General features: G+C 50.1%; 1 protein-coding gene across 17 annotated transcripts in view; it reads right to left on the bottom strand.

Annotated features, from left to right (window-relative positions):
• The window catches only part of CATSPERD (catsper channel auxiliary subunit delta), a 56993-nt gene that overhangs the window by 17745 nt on the left and 23213 nt on the right, over positions 1 to 16035 (bottom strand). For 14 of the 17 annotated variants that reach the window (XM_078360263.1, XM_078360271.1, XM_078360274.1 and 11 more), the window contains 5 exons: positions 14773 to 14868; positions 12159 to 12241; positions 7831 to 8007; positions 4642 to 4755; positions 13 to 102 (listed from right to left, as the gene is read on the bottom strand). In XM_078360263.1, coding sequence (XP_078216389.1) covers positions 13 to 102; positions 4642 to 4755; positions 7831 to 8007; positions 12159 to 12241; positions 14773 to 14868 — 560 coding nt within the window. The remainder of the gene's footprint in view (positions 1 to 12; positions 103 to 4641; positions 4756 to 7830; positions 8008 to 12158; positions 12242 to 14772; positions 14869 to 16035) is intronic. The other 3 variants (XM_078360268.1, XM_078360270.1, XM_078360266.1) reach the window with 2 other exon arrangements.

The raw sequence follows: 16035 nt of genomic DNA, 5'->3' as shown, positions 1-16035 counted from the left end.
GACATAGCTCACCAGATTGTACTTGGTGTTCCCATCTAACGTGTGACCGCTCTCATAGAAGGCGGCCTGGAATCCCAGGGAGTGGGGGTTGCTCACCATTACCTAGGGGTGGGGGGAAGAGAAGCTGAGGCTGTACAGAGCCAGCAGGCAGACAAGGCGACAACCCCCCAGAGTGACGCCAGCACACCTTCAGATGAAAAACCAGGGCCGGTTGCGGTGGCTCACGCCTGTAATCCCAGCAATATGGGAGGCCGAGGAAGGTGGATTATTTGAGGTCAGGAGTTCGAGACCACCCTGGCAAACAGTGAAACCCCATCTCTAGTAAAAATACAAAAATTAGCCAGGTGTGGTGGCAGGAGCCTGTAATCCCAGCTGCTTGGGAGGCTGAAGCAGGAGAATTGTGTGAACCCAGGAGGCAGAGGTTGCAGGGAGCTGAGATTGCAACACTGCATTGCAGTCTAGGTGACAGAAGGAGATTCCCTCTCAAAACAAAAACAAAAGCAAAAGACTAGCTGGGCGTGGTGGCTCACGCCTGTAATCCCAGCACTTTGGGAGGCTGAGGCAGGCAGATCACCTGGGGTTGGGAGTTCAAGACCAGCCTGACCAACATGGAGAAACCCCGTCTGTACTAAAAATACAAAATTAGCCAGGTGTGGTGGGACATGCCTGAAATCCCAGCTACTCAGAGGCTGATAGGGGCAAAATGCTTGAACATGGGAGGTGCAGGTTGCAGTGAGCTAAGATCGCACCATTATACTCCAGCCTGAGGAACAAGAGTGAAACTCTGTCTCAAAAAAAAAAAAAAAAAGTAAAAATTTAAAAAACGAACTTGCTCTGTAAATGCAGCTGCAGGTGCAATCCCTGATGTGCCCCCTCCCTGCCCTGCTCTGCCCCAGCATCACCCACAGCCCCCAGCTGTGGCCTCGAAGCCCTGCAATGCAGACAGTGTGGATCTGCAGAACTGTGAGCCTGGGCCTGTCTTGCAGCAGGAGACACAGAGGAGGGAGCCCTGGGTTTGAGCCAGAGGCAACCTCGGGTGTCCCCCTGCAGGCCCTGATCCCCTTGTATTTTGTGACACTCCTCCATATCCTCACAAAAGCCATCCCCAGCATAATTACAGATACTCCTTGACTCATGACGGGGTCATATTCCCATAAATCTATCATAAATGGGAAATATCAGCCAAGTGCAGTGGCTCATGTCTATAATCCCAGCACTTTAGGAGGCCAAGGTGGGAAGATTGCTTGAGCCCAGGAGTTCAAGACCAGCCTGGGCAACACAGCGAGATCCTGTCTCTAAAAATATAAAGTTGAAAATATACTAAGTTGAAAATGCATTTATTTATTTATTATTATTATTTTCGAGATGGAGCCTCACTGTGTCGCCCAGGCTGGAGTGCAGTGGTGCAATCTTGGCTTGCTGCAAACTCTGCCTATCGGGTTCCAGCGATTCTCCTGCCTCAGCCTCCTGAGTAGGTGGGATTAGAGGCGCGTGCGAACACACTGGCTAGTTTTTGTATTTGCGGTAGACATGAGGTCTCACCATGTTGGCCAGGCTGGTCGTGAACTCCTGACCTCAGGTGCTCTGCCTGTCTCAGCCTCCTGACGTGCTGGGATTACAGGCATGAGCCATCAAATTCGGCCTATTTATTTATTTTTATTTTTATTTTTGGAGACGGAGTCTTGCTCTGTTGCCCAGGCTGGAGTGGCAGTGGTCCCATCTCGGCTCACTGCAATCTCTGCCTCCCGGGTTCAAGCGATTCTCCTGCCTCAACGTCCCGAGTAGCTGGGACTACAAGCACCCTACCACACCCAGCTAATTTTTGTATTTTTAGTAGAGGCAGGGTTTCATCATGTTGCCCAGGCTGGTCTCGAACTCCTGAGCTTAGGCAGTCTGTCCACCTGAGCCTCCCAAAGTGCAGGCGTAACCTGTGTGAGGCAGCATACCCGCCTGCAAATGCACGTGATACACCTGCCCTACCAAGCATCGGAGGTTAGCCCGGCCGGCTTTAGACTGAGAACAAACCGAGCAGCACGGAAAGAGAGCAGAACCCACTGACCCTTCCCCGACTTGGTTCACGACTTCAACATTTCAGGGCTCCTGCCTTCCTGAATGTTGGTAGAAATAGATGATACATTTGGGTGAGTGTATCCGTCTTTAAGTATAGATTCAGTGCCTTTGGTAGATTCACATACGGTGCAGCCATCACCACCACCCATTTTTTTTTTTTTTTTTTTTGAGACGGAGTTTCGCTCCTGTTACCCAGGCTGGAGTGCAATGGCGCGATCTCGGCTCACCGCAACCTCCGCCTCCTGGGTTCAGGCAATTCTCCCGCCTCAGCCTCCTGAGTAGCTGGGACTACAGGCGTGTGCCACCATGCCCAGCTAATTTTTTGTAATTTTAGTAGAGATGGGGTTTTACCATGTTGACCAGGATGGTCTCGATCTCTTGACCTCATGATCTACCCGCCTCGGCCTCCCATAGTGCTGGGATTACAGGCGTGAGCCACCGTGCCCGGCCCTGCCACCACCCATTTTTAAACTTTCTCCTCACCGCAAACAGAAACTGTGTCCTCATGGAGCAATAGTTTACCTACTTTAAAATTTTTATTTACTTATTTATTTATTTTGAGATAGAGTCTTGCTCTGTTGCCCAGGCTAGGGTACAATGGTGCGATCTCGGCTCACCGCAACCTTCGCCTCCCAGATTCTAAGCAATTCTCCTGCCTCAGCCTCCCGAGTTGGGATGACAGGCGTGCACCACCACACCCAGCTAATTTTTGTATTTTTAGTAAAGATGGGGTTTCATCGTGTAGGTCTGGCTGGTCTCGAACTCCTGATTTCGTGGTCTACCCACCTCAGCCTCCCAAAGTGCTGGGATTGCAGGTGTAACCCACCACACCTGGCCTAAATTTTTTATTCTTTGAGAGATAAGGTCCTGCTCTGTTACCCAGGCTGGAGGGCAGTGGCATGATCATAGCTCACTGTAGCCTCAACCTCCTGGGCTCAAGTGATCCTCCTGCCTCAGCCTCCCAAGTAGCTGGAACTACAGGTGCACGTGACTGCCTGTGGCTAATTTTTATCATTTTTATAGAGACAGGGTCTCACTATGCTGCCCAGGCTGGCCTCGAACTCCTGGGTTCTGGCAATCCTCCCACCTTAGCCTCCTGAAGTGCTGGGATTAAGGACATGAGCCACCGCACCTGACCCTCGCAGTTATTGAATACTATACTAACAGTGAAAAACAGAAAGATTATCTCGGTACTGGAAGCACGGTTTCTACTGACTGTGATCGTTTTTGTGCCATTGTAAAGTCAAAACCTTGTGGAACCATCTGCACTTGCAACTCGGCCTAGACGCTTGGATCTTAGATCCAGGAACAAGGCCTTCCTGCTGGGTGGGGGAAGGCCGCGGGGGTCCGGGCTCTTACCTGCTAGCAAGAGAAGCCAGCTCGGGCTGAGTTAAGAAAATGAGGCTGGGCACTGTGGCTTATACCTGTAATCCCAGCACTTTGGGAGACTGAGGCGGATGGATCACCTGAAGTCAGGAGTTCGAGACCAGCCTGAACAACATGGTGAAACCCCGTCTTACTAAAAATACAAAAATTAGCCAGGCATGGTGCCATGCATCTGTAATCCTAGCTACTTGGGAGGCTAAGGCAGGAGAATCACTTGAACCCGAGTGGCAGAGGTTGCAATGAGCCAAGATCATGCCACTGCACTCCAGCCTGGGCGACAGAGCAAGACTCTCAAAAAAAAAAGGAAAGAAAAGAAAAGAAAAAGAATTTATGGGCAGCTCAGAAGGATGGAGGAGGCACCACAGGCAGCACAAGAGATGACAGATGACCAGCTGGACAGCCATAGCCCCAACACACCCAAACATGCAGAGGCCTGCCTGGGGCAAGACACAGAAACGGCCGGGCATGGTGGTTCACACCTGTAATCCCAGTGCCTTAGGAGGCTGAGGTGAGCGGATCACTTGAGACTAGGAGTTCAAGATCAACCTGGCCAATATGGCGAAACCCCATCTCCAGTAAAAATAGAAAATTAGGCCTGGCGTGGTGGCTCATGCTTGTAATCCCAGTACTTTGGGAGGCCGAGTTGGGTGGATCATGAGGTCCGGAGTTCGAGACCAGGGTGAAACCCTGTTTCTACTAAAAAATACAAAAATCAGCTGGGCATGGTGGTGCACGCCTGTAGTCCCAGCTACTCAGGCGACTGAGGCAGGAGAATCACTTGAACCTAGGAGGTGAAGGTTGCAGTGAGCCGAGATCACACCACTGCACTCCAGCCTGGCGACAGAGTGAGACTCTGTCTCAAAAATATATATATATACAAAATTATCCAGGTGTGGTTTTGGGTGCCTGTAATCCCAGCTACTTGGGAGGCTGAGGCAGGAGAACTGCTTGAGGCTGGAGGCAGAGGTTGCAGTGAGCTAAGTCCACACCACTGGACTCCAGCCTGATTGACAGGGTGACTCTGTCTCAAAAAAAAAGATACATAAAGACAATTTCTATGCAGAATGGTGGTGAGTGAGCATCTCTTCTTGGGGGGGGGGTGCCAGGGGATTTCCAAAATCTGGGCGTGGGCACCGGGCCTGTGGCTGAGAGTCCTAGGCAGCAAAAGCACCCAGATGTACTCACCAGGGGAACCAGGGATGTACCTGGCTGGGGTATCAGCAAAGCCGTCAGTTCCAGCTGGCTGTTCATGTCGATGTTATGCATGCTGTGTACAAATTCTCCCGTCAGAAACTCTATCTAGTTAGAAAGGCAAAGAAGAAAGAAAATCATGCCCCTGTTCCCCAAAGGAAAGGGCGAGGAGGCGGGAAGGTGGCAGGGAAGCGCGGGGTGCTGCAGCCCGGATCTGCGCTTGTGCCGCTGTCTTCCCACTAGACTCTGTACTTGCAGAAGGGGCTGCAGGTGGGCACAATGCCAGCCCCTCCCTTCTCTCCAGAAGTATCCCCCAACCCTGACATTCACAGTAATTGCTTCTTTCTGTTCCTTTCTCTTTTTCTGAGACAGGGTCTTGCTTGGTCACCCAGGCTGGAGTGCAGCGGGTGAGATCACGGCTCACTGCAGCCTTGACCTCTCGGGCTCGAGCGATCATCTCCCCTCAGCCTCCTGAGTAGCCGGGACTACAGACGTGCACCACTATTCCTGGCTAGTTAAATTTTCTTTTTTGTAGAGACAAGGTCTTACTATGTTGCCAGGCTGGTCCCAAACTCCCGGGCACAAGCGATTCTCCTGTCCGCCTGCCAAAGTGCTTGGTGGTCCAGGTGTGAGCCACTGCGCCTGGCGTTTTTGCTTCTTTAGAGTAACGCTGCCTCGCATGCATGTCAAGACCGTGATTATTCCCCAGCACTTTTAAGCCTCTTTCAATATCCAGCTTTGTTGGCTGGGTTGAGTTCTCACAGCTGTAATCTTGACGTGATCTCTGTAATCTTGATCTCTTAAATTCAGAGATTTGAGACCAAGCTGAACAGCACAGGGAGACTCCTGTCTCTACAAAACTAATTTTTTTGTTGTTGTTGTTTTTTTATTCTACCCAGGCTGGAGTTCAGTGGCATGATCTCAGCTCACTCCAACCTTTGCCTCCCGGGTTCAAGCCATTCTTCTGCCTCAGCCTCCCGAGTAGCTGGCACATGTGACCACGCTCAGCTAATTTTTGTATTTTTAGTAGAGACAGAGTTTCACCATGTTGGCCAGCCTGGTCTTGAACTCCTAACCTCAGGTGATCCACCCACATCAGTCTCCCGAAGTGCAGGGATTGGGATCACAGGTATGAACCACCGTGCCTAGCCAAAAACTAAAATTGTAAAAAGACACAATCTGTAAGTTTCTCCTCTATCCCTTTTCCTTTTATTATTATTATTATTATTATTTTGAGACAGAGTCTCACTCTGTCACCCAGGCTGGACTGCAGTGGCATGATCTGGGCTCACTGCAACCTCCGCTTCCCAGGTTCAAGTGATTCTCTTGCCTCAGCCTCCTGAGTAGCTGGAATTACAGGTGCGTGCTACCACACCTGACTAATTTATGCATTTTTGGTAGAGATGGGGTTTCTCCATGTTAGTCAGGCTGGTCTCAAACTCCTGACCTTGTGATCCACCTGTCTCGGCCTCCCAATGTGCCGGGATTACAGGCGTGAGCCACCATGGCCGGCCTATCCCTTTTCCTTTCTATGGATGTTGGAAGACGCCACGCTGTTCGGCCTGTAGCATTTCTTGAAGTCTGGATTTCCCTGGTGCAGGCAAACCCTCTCTCTGTCTTTTGTATTTGTGGCATATTTGCAGCTGGACTGACACTTGCCCCATCAGATTAGAGTTTGCTTGTGTTGGAAAGATTCAGTGGGTGATGTGATTGATCTCTTATTAGTGATGAATACTATCCTATTGTCTGTCTTATTTTGTCAAGTTTTAAATTAGTTTTTTAGAAATGGGAGTCTCATTTTGTCACCCAGATTGGAGTGGAGTGACTCCATCATAGCCTCAAACTCCTGGGCTCAAGCAATCCCCATACCTCACCCTCCTGAGTAGCTCAGACCACACACCACCATGCCCAACTTTTTAAAATTAAAAAAAAATTTTTTTATAAAGATGGGGTTTCACCATGTTGGTCAGGCTGGTCTTGAACTCCTCCCGATCTCAGGTGATCCACCCGCCCTGGCCTCCAAAGTGCTTGGATTATAGGCGTGAGCCACCACGCCTGGCCCTTTTTTTTCTTTTTTGAGGAAGTCTTGCCCTGTCGCCCAGGCTGGAGTGCAGTGGCGTGATCTCAGCTCATTGCAACCTCCGCCTCCCAAGTTAATGCAATTCTCCCACCTCAGCACTCCAAGTAGGTGGAGTTATAGGCACCCACCACCACACCTGGCTGATTTTCATATTTTTAGTAGAGATGGGCTTTCACCATGTTGGCTAGGCTGGTCTGGAACTCCTGACCTCAAGTGATCTGCCTGCCTCAGCCTCTCAAAGTGCTGGGATTACAGGCGTGAGCCATCACACTGTGCCTGGCCAATGCCTAGCACTTTTTTTTTTTAAAAGACGGAATCTCGCTCTGTTGCCCAGGCTGGAGTACAATAGTGCAATCTCAGCTCACTGCAACCTCTGCCTCCTGGGTTCAAGCGATTCTCCTGCCTCAGCCTCCCAAGTAGCTGGGATTACAGGCACTGCCACCACGCCCGGCTAATTTTTGTATTTTTTTTAGTAGAGATGGAGTTTCGCCATGTTGGCCAGGCTGATCTTGAACTCCTGACCTCAGGTGATCTGCCCACCTCGGCCTCCCAAAGTGCTGGGATTGCAGGCATGAACCACCATGCCCAGCTGCCCAGCATTTAAAAAAAAAAAATGTATGTTAGAAACAGTCTGTGTTGGGCCGGGCGCAGTGGCTCAAGCCTGTAATCCCAGCACTTTGGGAGGCTGAGGCGGGTGGATCACGAGGTCAAGAGATCGAGACCATCCTGGTCAACATGGTGAAACCCCGTCTCTACTAATAATACAAAAAATTAGCTGGGCATGGTGGCGCGTGCCTGTAATCCCAGCTACTCAGGAGGCTGAGGCAGGAGAATTGCCTGAACCCAGGAGGTGGAGGTTGCAGTGAGCCGAGATCGCGCCATTGCACTCCAGCCTGAGTAACAAGAGCGAAACTCAGTCTCAAAAAAAAAAAAGAAATGGTCTGTGTTGCCAGGCTGGTCCTGAACTCCTGGCCTCAAGCAACCCTCCACCTCAGCCTCCTGAGCACCTGGGGCTACAAGCATGTACCACCATGGCCAGCTTGAATTTGTCTTTTTAAAAAAGAGTGCATTGAACATTGATGGAAACAGTTAGGATTACATACAGTGCACCTCCCAATGTGGAATTCAGGATCCATGAGAAGCGCCTGGATGTTCACAAGGCACTTCTGGAAATCAAAAGCTGGAAAGGCTGCGTCCTGCAGTGGGGTCAGTATTTCCACCATCCCTGGGCTCCTGAACATGAGGGCCGCTGCCTCCGACCAGACGTGTTGGTCTGCAATCTAAGAGGAAAGTGAGTCCTGAGATCCAGTCATTCTAATTGTTTTTTTTTGAGATACAAATTTTATTTCATGATGCAGATTTAAAGAAGGTAGAGGGAAGAAAGAAACTAAAGAGAGAGAACGAGAAAGGGCCAGGTGCGGTGGCTCACACCTGTAATCGCAACACGTTGGCAGGCCGAAGTGGGTGGATCACGAGGTCAGGAGTTCAAGACCAGCCTGGCCAACACGGAGAAACCCCGTTTCTACTGAAAATACAAAAATTAGCCGGGTATGCTGGTGGACACCTGTAATCCCAGCTACTCTGGAGTCTGAGGCAGGATAATCCCTTGAACCTGGGAGGCAGAAGTTGCAGTGAGCCAAGATTGAGCCACTGCACTCCAGCCTGGGTGACAGAGTGAGACTCCATCTCAAAAAAAGAGAGAGAGAGAGAGAGAAAGGAAGGAAGAAAGAAAAGGAAGGAGAGAGGGCTGGGGGAGGGAGGAAACACAGTCATATGAAACTTGTGACCTAACGACTCTTCAGCATCATTCGTCCTCTGGTAATTATTATTTTTTCCTTTTGTTGAGTCTCACTCTCGCCCAGGCTGGAGTGCGGCGGCACGATCTCGGCTCACTGCAACCTCTACCTCCCAGGTTCAAGCCATTCTTCTGCCTCACAAGTAGCTGGGATTACAGGCACACACCACCATGCTCAGGTAATCTGCATATTTTTAGTAAAGACGGGGTCTCACTGTGTTGCTCACGCTGGTCATGAACTCCAGGAACCAAAGTGCTGGAATTGCAGGAAGGAGCCACTGTGCCTGGCCAAAATAATACTTTTTTTTTTTTTTTTTTTGAGACGGAGTTTTGCTCTTGTTACCCAGGCTGGAGTGCAATGGCGCGATCACCTCCGCCTCCTGGGTTCAGGCAATTCTCCTGCCTCAGCCTCCCGAGCAGCTGGGACTACAGGCACGCGCCACCGTGCCCAGCTAATTTTTTGTATTTTTAGTAGAGACGGGGTTTCACCGTGTTGACCAGGATGGTCTCGATCTCTTGATCTCGTGATCCACCCGCCTCAGCCTCCCAAAGTGCTGGGATTACAGGTGTGAGCCACCGCACCCAGCCAAAATAATTCTTTTATTTTAAATTTTTGTTAGTTTATTACTTTAAGACACACGGTTTCATATTTATGATCTAACTACTCTTCAGCTTCATTCATCCTTTGGTAATTATTATTTTTTTCTTTTTTCGAGATGAAGTCTCACTCTCACCAGGCTGGAGCACAGTGGTGCGATCAGAGCTCACTGAAACCTCAACCTCCTGGGCTCAAGTGACCCTCCTGCCTCAGCCTCCCAAGTAGGTGGGACTACAGGTGTGCACCACCACACCGAGCTGATTTTTTTTCCTTTTAGACAGAGTCTCACTCTGTCACCCAGGCTGGAGTGCAGTGGCACAATTGTGGCTCATTGCAACCTCTGTCTCCCGGGTTCAAGCAATTCTCCTGCCTCAGCCTCCGAAGTAGCTGGGATTACAGATGCCCACCACCATGCTCAGCTAATTTTTGTATTTTTAGTAGAGATGGGGTATCACCATGTTGGCCAGGCTGGTCTTAAACTCCTGACCTCAGGTGATCTGCCCTCCGTGGCCTCCCAAAGTGCTGGAATTATAGGCATGAGCCACTGCACCCAGCCAAAATGTTAAATTTTTTTCTAGATATGTGATCTCCCTATGTTACCCAGTCTGGTCTTGAACTCCTGGCCTCAAATAATCCTCCTGCCTTGGCCTCCCAGAGCTCTGGGATCACAGGTGGGAGCCACTGCACATAGCCTAATTCTTTTTTTTTTTTTTTTTTTTTGAGACGGTGTTTCACTCTGTTACCCAGGCTGGAGTGCAGTGGTGTGATCTTGGCTCACTGCAACCTCCCCCTCCTGGGTTCAAGTGATTCTCCTGCCTCAGCCTCCTGAGTAGCTGGAATTATAGGTGCCTGCCACCACGCCCAGCTAATTTTCATATTTTTAGTAGAGACGGGGTTTCACCATGTTGGCCAGGCTGGTCTTGAACTCCCGACCTCGTGATCTGCCCGCCTCAGCCTCCCAAAATGCTGGGAGCTGGTGCCTAATTCTTATTCACAGATCATGGATGGGAGCTATGGAACCTCTCCCCAGAATACATGCTGGCCCCATCAGAACGTCAGGGTTAAGTCCTAAGATATGGTTCCTGTTTGTGCTCCACCCTTAAATAATCCGTCTTAATCCACTGTCAGCAACTTCCAGGAATTTCAGTGGCTGTAGTCTAGCTGGAAAAACACTGACGTAGAAGTCATAGACCCCGGGGACTCTTTGGGCTCAGCCACTAGCAACTCGATGTGGCCTTGGGAAGAAAAGAAGCTGGAGTGATGATGCCTGTAATCCCAGCACTTTGGGAGGTTGCAGTGGGAGGGTCGCTTGAGCCCAGGAGTTCGAGAGCAGCCTGGGCAACACAGCAAGACCCCATCTCTACAAAAAGATTCAAAAAATTATCCAAGCGTGCTGGTGTCCCCCTATAGTCCCAGCTACTTGGGAGGCTGAAGTGGGAGGATTGTCTGAGACCCGAAGGTCAAGACTGCAGTGAGCCAGGATCACGCCACTGCACTCAAGCCTGGGGTTCAAAGTGAGACACTGTCTCAAAAGAGAAAAAAAAGAAAAGCTGTAGCTTTTTCTCATTTGTAAATGGGGTGGATGATATTATCTCCTTTGAGGAGTTACTGTGAGGATGGAAATACAATTAGATAGACATAGTGACTGGATGCAGTGGCTCATGCTTGTAATCCCAGCACTTTGGGAGGCTAAAGTGGGTGGATCACTTAAGGTCAGGAGTACAAGAACAGTCTGGCCAACATGGTGAAACCCTGACTCCACTAAAACTACAAAAATTAGTCCAGCATGGTAGCACCCACCTATAATCTCAGCTACTCAGGAAGCTGAGGCAGGAGAATCACTTGAACCCAGGAGGTGGAGGTTGCAGGGAGCCTAGATTATCCCACGGCACTCCAGTGAGACTCCATCTCACACACACACACAAAAGCCAGGTGCGGTGGCTCATGCCTGTAATCCCAGCACTTTGGGAGGCTGAGGTGGGTGGATCACCTGGTCAGAAGTTCAAGACCAGCCTAGCCAATAGGGAGAAACCCCATCTCTACTAAAAATACAAAATTAGCCGAGCGTGGTGGCGCACGCCTGCAACCCCAGCTGCTCGGGAGGTCCTGAGGCAGGAGAATTGCTTGAGCCTGGGAAGCGGAGGCTGCAGTGAGCCGCACCGTTGCATTCCAGCCTGGGCAACAAGAATGAAGCTCCGTCTCAATGATAATAATAATAGTTAGATAAGCATAGTGCGCAAGATAATATCAGATGACACTTGTGCCACCACTTAGTACCCCTTTGAGCCCGGACAGACGACGTAGGTCTCTCTGCCTCGGTTTTTCCACCTGTCAAATAGGAACCACACGAGGATCTTCTCCCGAGATGGTGCTCAAGGGTAAATAAGGTAACCCCTGAAGGGGCCTCGACCGGCACCTCCTGCATTTTAAAGACTCTTCCCGGCCGGGCGCGGTGGCTCAAGCCTGTAATTCCAGCACTTTGGGAGGCCGAGGCGGGTGGATCACGAGGTTAAGAGATCGAGACCATCCAGGTCAACATGGTGAAACCCCGTCTCTACTAATAAAAAAAAAATAAAAAATAAATAAGACTCTTCCCTCTTAGCTGTTGTTGTTGTTACTGTTATTATTTTACTAACTGGAGGGATTTCTAGCCTGCAGAAAAAGGATCAGAAGTTTGTGAAAAAGACAATTATTCTTTTTTAAAAAAATTTCTTCTTTTCCTTTTTTAGTGTAGCACTGAAGGTAGACAGTCCTTCCTTATCAACTTCATAACCCCACTTTTTCTTTTTTTTTTTTTTTGAGACAGAGTCTCACTCTGCCTCCCAGCTCAAGTGATTCTCCGGCTTAGTGTCCCAAGTAGCTGGGATTACAGGCGCCACCACTATGCCCGGCTAATTTTTGCATTTTTAATAGAGGCGGGGTTTCACCATGTTGTCCAGGCTGGTCTGGAACTCCTGACCTCAGGTGATCCACCCACCTCGGCCTCCCAAGGCGTGAGCCACCGCCCCCAGCCCATAACCCCAGTTCCTTTTACCTACTTTGATTACGGAACTTGGCAGGACACCCAGATTCCCATAATACAAATTGTCCTCCCGAGTTATAACTGCCAGTTCGTTTTCGTCTAAGAAAAACAAAACAAGACAAAACAAAAATTGAAATGCTGGTCATTTCCATGTACACGAAGATAAGCACGGCCAGGTGCAGGGGCTCACACCTGTAATCCCAGCACATTGAGAGGCTGAGGTGGGCAGATCACTTGAAGCCAGGAGTTCGAGACCTGCCTGGCCAACATGGTGAATCCCCCTCTCTACTAAAAATACAAAAATGAGCTGGGTGGGATGATGCAAACCTGTGGTTCCAGCCACTCAGAAGGCTGAGGCAGGAGAATCTCTTAACCCGGGAGGCAGAGGTTGCAGTGAGCAGAGGCCACGCCATTGTACTCCAGCCTGGGCAATAGGAAATCCATCTCAAAAAAAAAAAAACGAATGTGACTGCTATTTTCTGGTTATAATCACAAAGTTCATGTAGAAAAGCCAAGCAATATGAAAATATATAAAGTTTTTAAAAATGACTCCACATTGGATCAGCAAACCTTTTTTCTTTTGAGACAGACAAGGTCTTGCTCTGTTGACCAGGCTGGTGTGCAGTGGCACGATCACAGATGACGGCAGCCTCGACCTCCCGGACTCACTCTATGCTCCTGCCTCCAGAGGAGCTGGGGCTACAGGTGCACACCCGTGTACCCAGCTAATTTTTTAAAATTGTTTTTGTAGAGGCGAGGTCCAACTATGTTGCCCAGGCTGGTCTCGAACTGCTGGCCTCAAGTGATTCCCCCCACCTCAGCCTCCTCGGTAGCTGGGAGTACAGATGTGTTCCACCATGCCCAGCTAGTTTTTTGTATTTTTTGTAGAGATGGGATCTCGCTATGATCCCCAGGCCGGCTTGAACTTCTGAGCTCAAGCAATCCTCCTGCCTCATCCTCCCAAAGCGCTGGGATAATAGGTGTGAGCCACTGTGCCCGGCCAAAAATTTTTTTAAGGGAAATTTGCACACAGAGACAGACATGCAGAGAAGGACGTTGGTCATCTATAAGTCAAGGGATGCCTGAGCCAGGAGAGAGGCTGGGGACAGATTCTTCCCCGGAGCCGCCAGAGGGAGCCCAGCCTGAAGATACCAGAATTTACTCTTCCGGCCTCCCAACTGTGTGACATGCATTCACTGATTGATTGATTCATTCATTCATTGAATGAGGCGTCACTGCAGCCTCATCCTCCCTGGCTCAAGCAGTCCTCCCACCTCAGCCTCCAGAGTAGCTTGGGAACACAGGCGCATGCAACCATGCCTGGCTAATGTTTGTTTTTCTAAGATGGAGTCTTGCTCTGTCCCCCAGTCTGGAGTGTAGTGGCCTGATCTCAGCTCACTACAACCTCTATCTTCTGGGTTCAAGCAATTCTCCTGCCTCAGTCTCCTGAGTACCTGGAATTACAGACACCCGATACCATGCCTGGTTAATTTTTGTATTTTTAGTAGAGACGGGGTTTCACCATGTGAGCCAGGCTGGCCTTGAACTCCTGACCTCATGATCCACCTGCCTCAGCCTCCCAAAGTGCTGGGATTACAGGCGTGAGCCACCTCGCCCACCCTTGTATTACTTTAGTAGAGAAGGGGTTTCATCATGTTGGCCTGGCTGGTCTCGACCTCCTAACCTTAAGTGATCTTCTCATTCGCCCTGCCAAAGTACCGGGATTACAGACATGACCCACAGCGTCTGGCCTGAGACAACAAATCTGTCTTGTTCTAAGCCATCTAGTTGGTGGCACTTTGTGACCGCATCCCCAGCAAAGTGATACCCGAGGAATAATCCATTTCATTATTAAAGGACGAGAATGCTCATGCCCTCGATCATTCCTGAACATGTAATCATTAGGTTTGGGCCAGGAGCAGCGGCTCATGTCTGTATCCCAGCACTTTGGAAGGGTGAGATGGGAGGATCACTTGAAGCCCGGAGTTTGAGGCCAGCCTGGCCAACATGGTGAGACTCCATCTCCACAAACGCACAGAAATTAGTTGGGCGTGGTGGCATGCACCTGTAATCCCAGCTACGCAGGAGGCTGAGGTGGGAGGACTGCTTGAGCCTGGGAGGGTGAGGCTGCAGCGAGCTATGACTGTACCACGGCACTGCAGCCTGGGCAACGCGGGAAGTCCCTGTCTGTAAAAAACAAAAAACGGGGTGTGGTTTGATTTTGTGGGATGTTTTGTTTCGTTACTGTTGTGTTTTGAGATGGAGTCTCGCTCTGTGCCCAGGCTGGAGTGCAGTGGTGCGGTCTCAGCTCACTGCAACCTCCGTCTTCTGTGTTCAAGTGATTCTTTCACCTCAGCCTCCCAAGTAGCTGGGATTACAGGTGTGCACCACCACACCCGGCTCATTTTTGTATTTTTAGTAAAGATGGGGTTTCACCATGTTGGCCAGGCTGGTCTCGAACTCCTGACCTCAGGAGATCCACCCGCCTCTGCCTCCCAAAGTGCTGAGATTACAGGCATGAGCCACTGTGCCTGGTTGATTTCATGTTTTGGCTGGGCTGGGCCTGGCAGGTATATGGTTAATAAACCAGGTCTAAATATTTCTAGGCTACCGGTGGTTCGGACACGCACTGACGGCAATGTTGTGGATGGTGACATTGGCTTCGAACATGGAAGAAAACAAGGTCTGGTCTCCTTTTTTCACCCGGACGGTGTCGACGAGCTGACCTAGGAGATAACAGGACAGGTATATGAGACCCCGTGTACGTCCTGGGAAAGGGGATGCCAACTGCTGGGACCCCAGACCCCCTGCCACCACCCAGCCCACCTGGCCAGTGGCTCTTCCGTGTTCCTTACAGCTTTTGAGAAGTTCACTATTCAAAGGAGAATGAATCAAAGCAGGCCTGGTGAACAGTTTTGTTAAATATGAGAAGGAATATGCTTTGGTTTAGGAAAACCCATGGCCGGGCACGGTGGCTTGCGCCTGTAATCCCAGCACTTTAGCAGGCTGAGGCAGGAGGATCACTGGAGGTCGGGAATTTGAGGCCGTCCTGGCCAACATAGTGAAACCCCGTCTCTACTAAAAATACAAAAATTAGCCAGGTATGGTGGCGCATGCCTGTAGTCCCAGCTACTCAAGAGGCTGAGGCTGGAGAATCGCTTGTACCCGGGAGGCGGAGGTTGCAGTGAGCCGAGACCATGCCATTGCACTCCAGCCTGGGTGACAGAGTGAGACTCCGCCTGAAAAATAAAAATAAAAAAATAAGAAAACCCGACCCTTCTGCCAGGTGTGGGGGTGCATGCCTGTAATCCCAGCACTTTGGGAGGCTGAGATGGGCAGATTACTTGAGGTCAGGAGTTTGAGATCAGCCTGGCCAACGTGGCAAAACCTTGTCTCTACTAAAAATACAAAAATGAACTGGGCATGGTTGCATGTGACTGTAATCCCAGCTACTTGGGAAACGGAGGCAGGAGAATCGCTTGAACCCGGAGGTTGCAGTGAGCCTAGATCGTGTCACTGCACTCCAGCCTGGGGGACAGAGCCAGACTCCATCTCAAAAAAAAAAAAAAAAAGAAAAGAAAAGAAAAGACAGCTGGACCCCACTAGTCTTCTCTATAAGCAGGCTCAGAGGGATGGCCGTGGAGTTTTTTGTCAACCAGGGGACTGAACACAGTGAAATGTCTTCTAATACAGGTGACCACTGTAAGGACTAAACAGGTCGGGTGTGGCAGCTCTCATCTGTAACCCCAGCACTTTGGGAGGCTGAGGCTGGAGGATCACTTGAGCCCAGCCGTTTGAGACCAGCGCAGGCAACAGGGTGAAAGCCCATCTCTACAAAAAACAAGTTAGTCTTGCATGGTGGTGGACCTGTGGTCCCAGCTACTGGGAGGCTG

This window comes from Callithrix jacchus, chromosome 22, assembly GCF_049354715.1.
Source record: "Callithrix jacchus isolate 240 chromosome 22, calJac240_pri, whole genome shotgun sequence".
NCBI classification, from domain to species: Eukaryota; Metazoa; Chordata; class Mammalia; order Primates; family Cebidae; genus Callithrix; species Callithrix jacchus.
This window is presented reverse-complemented; position numbering and strand designations above follow the sequence as displayed.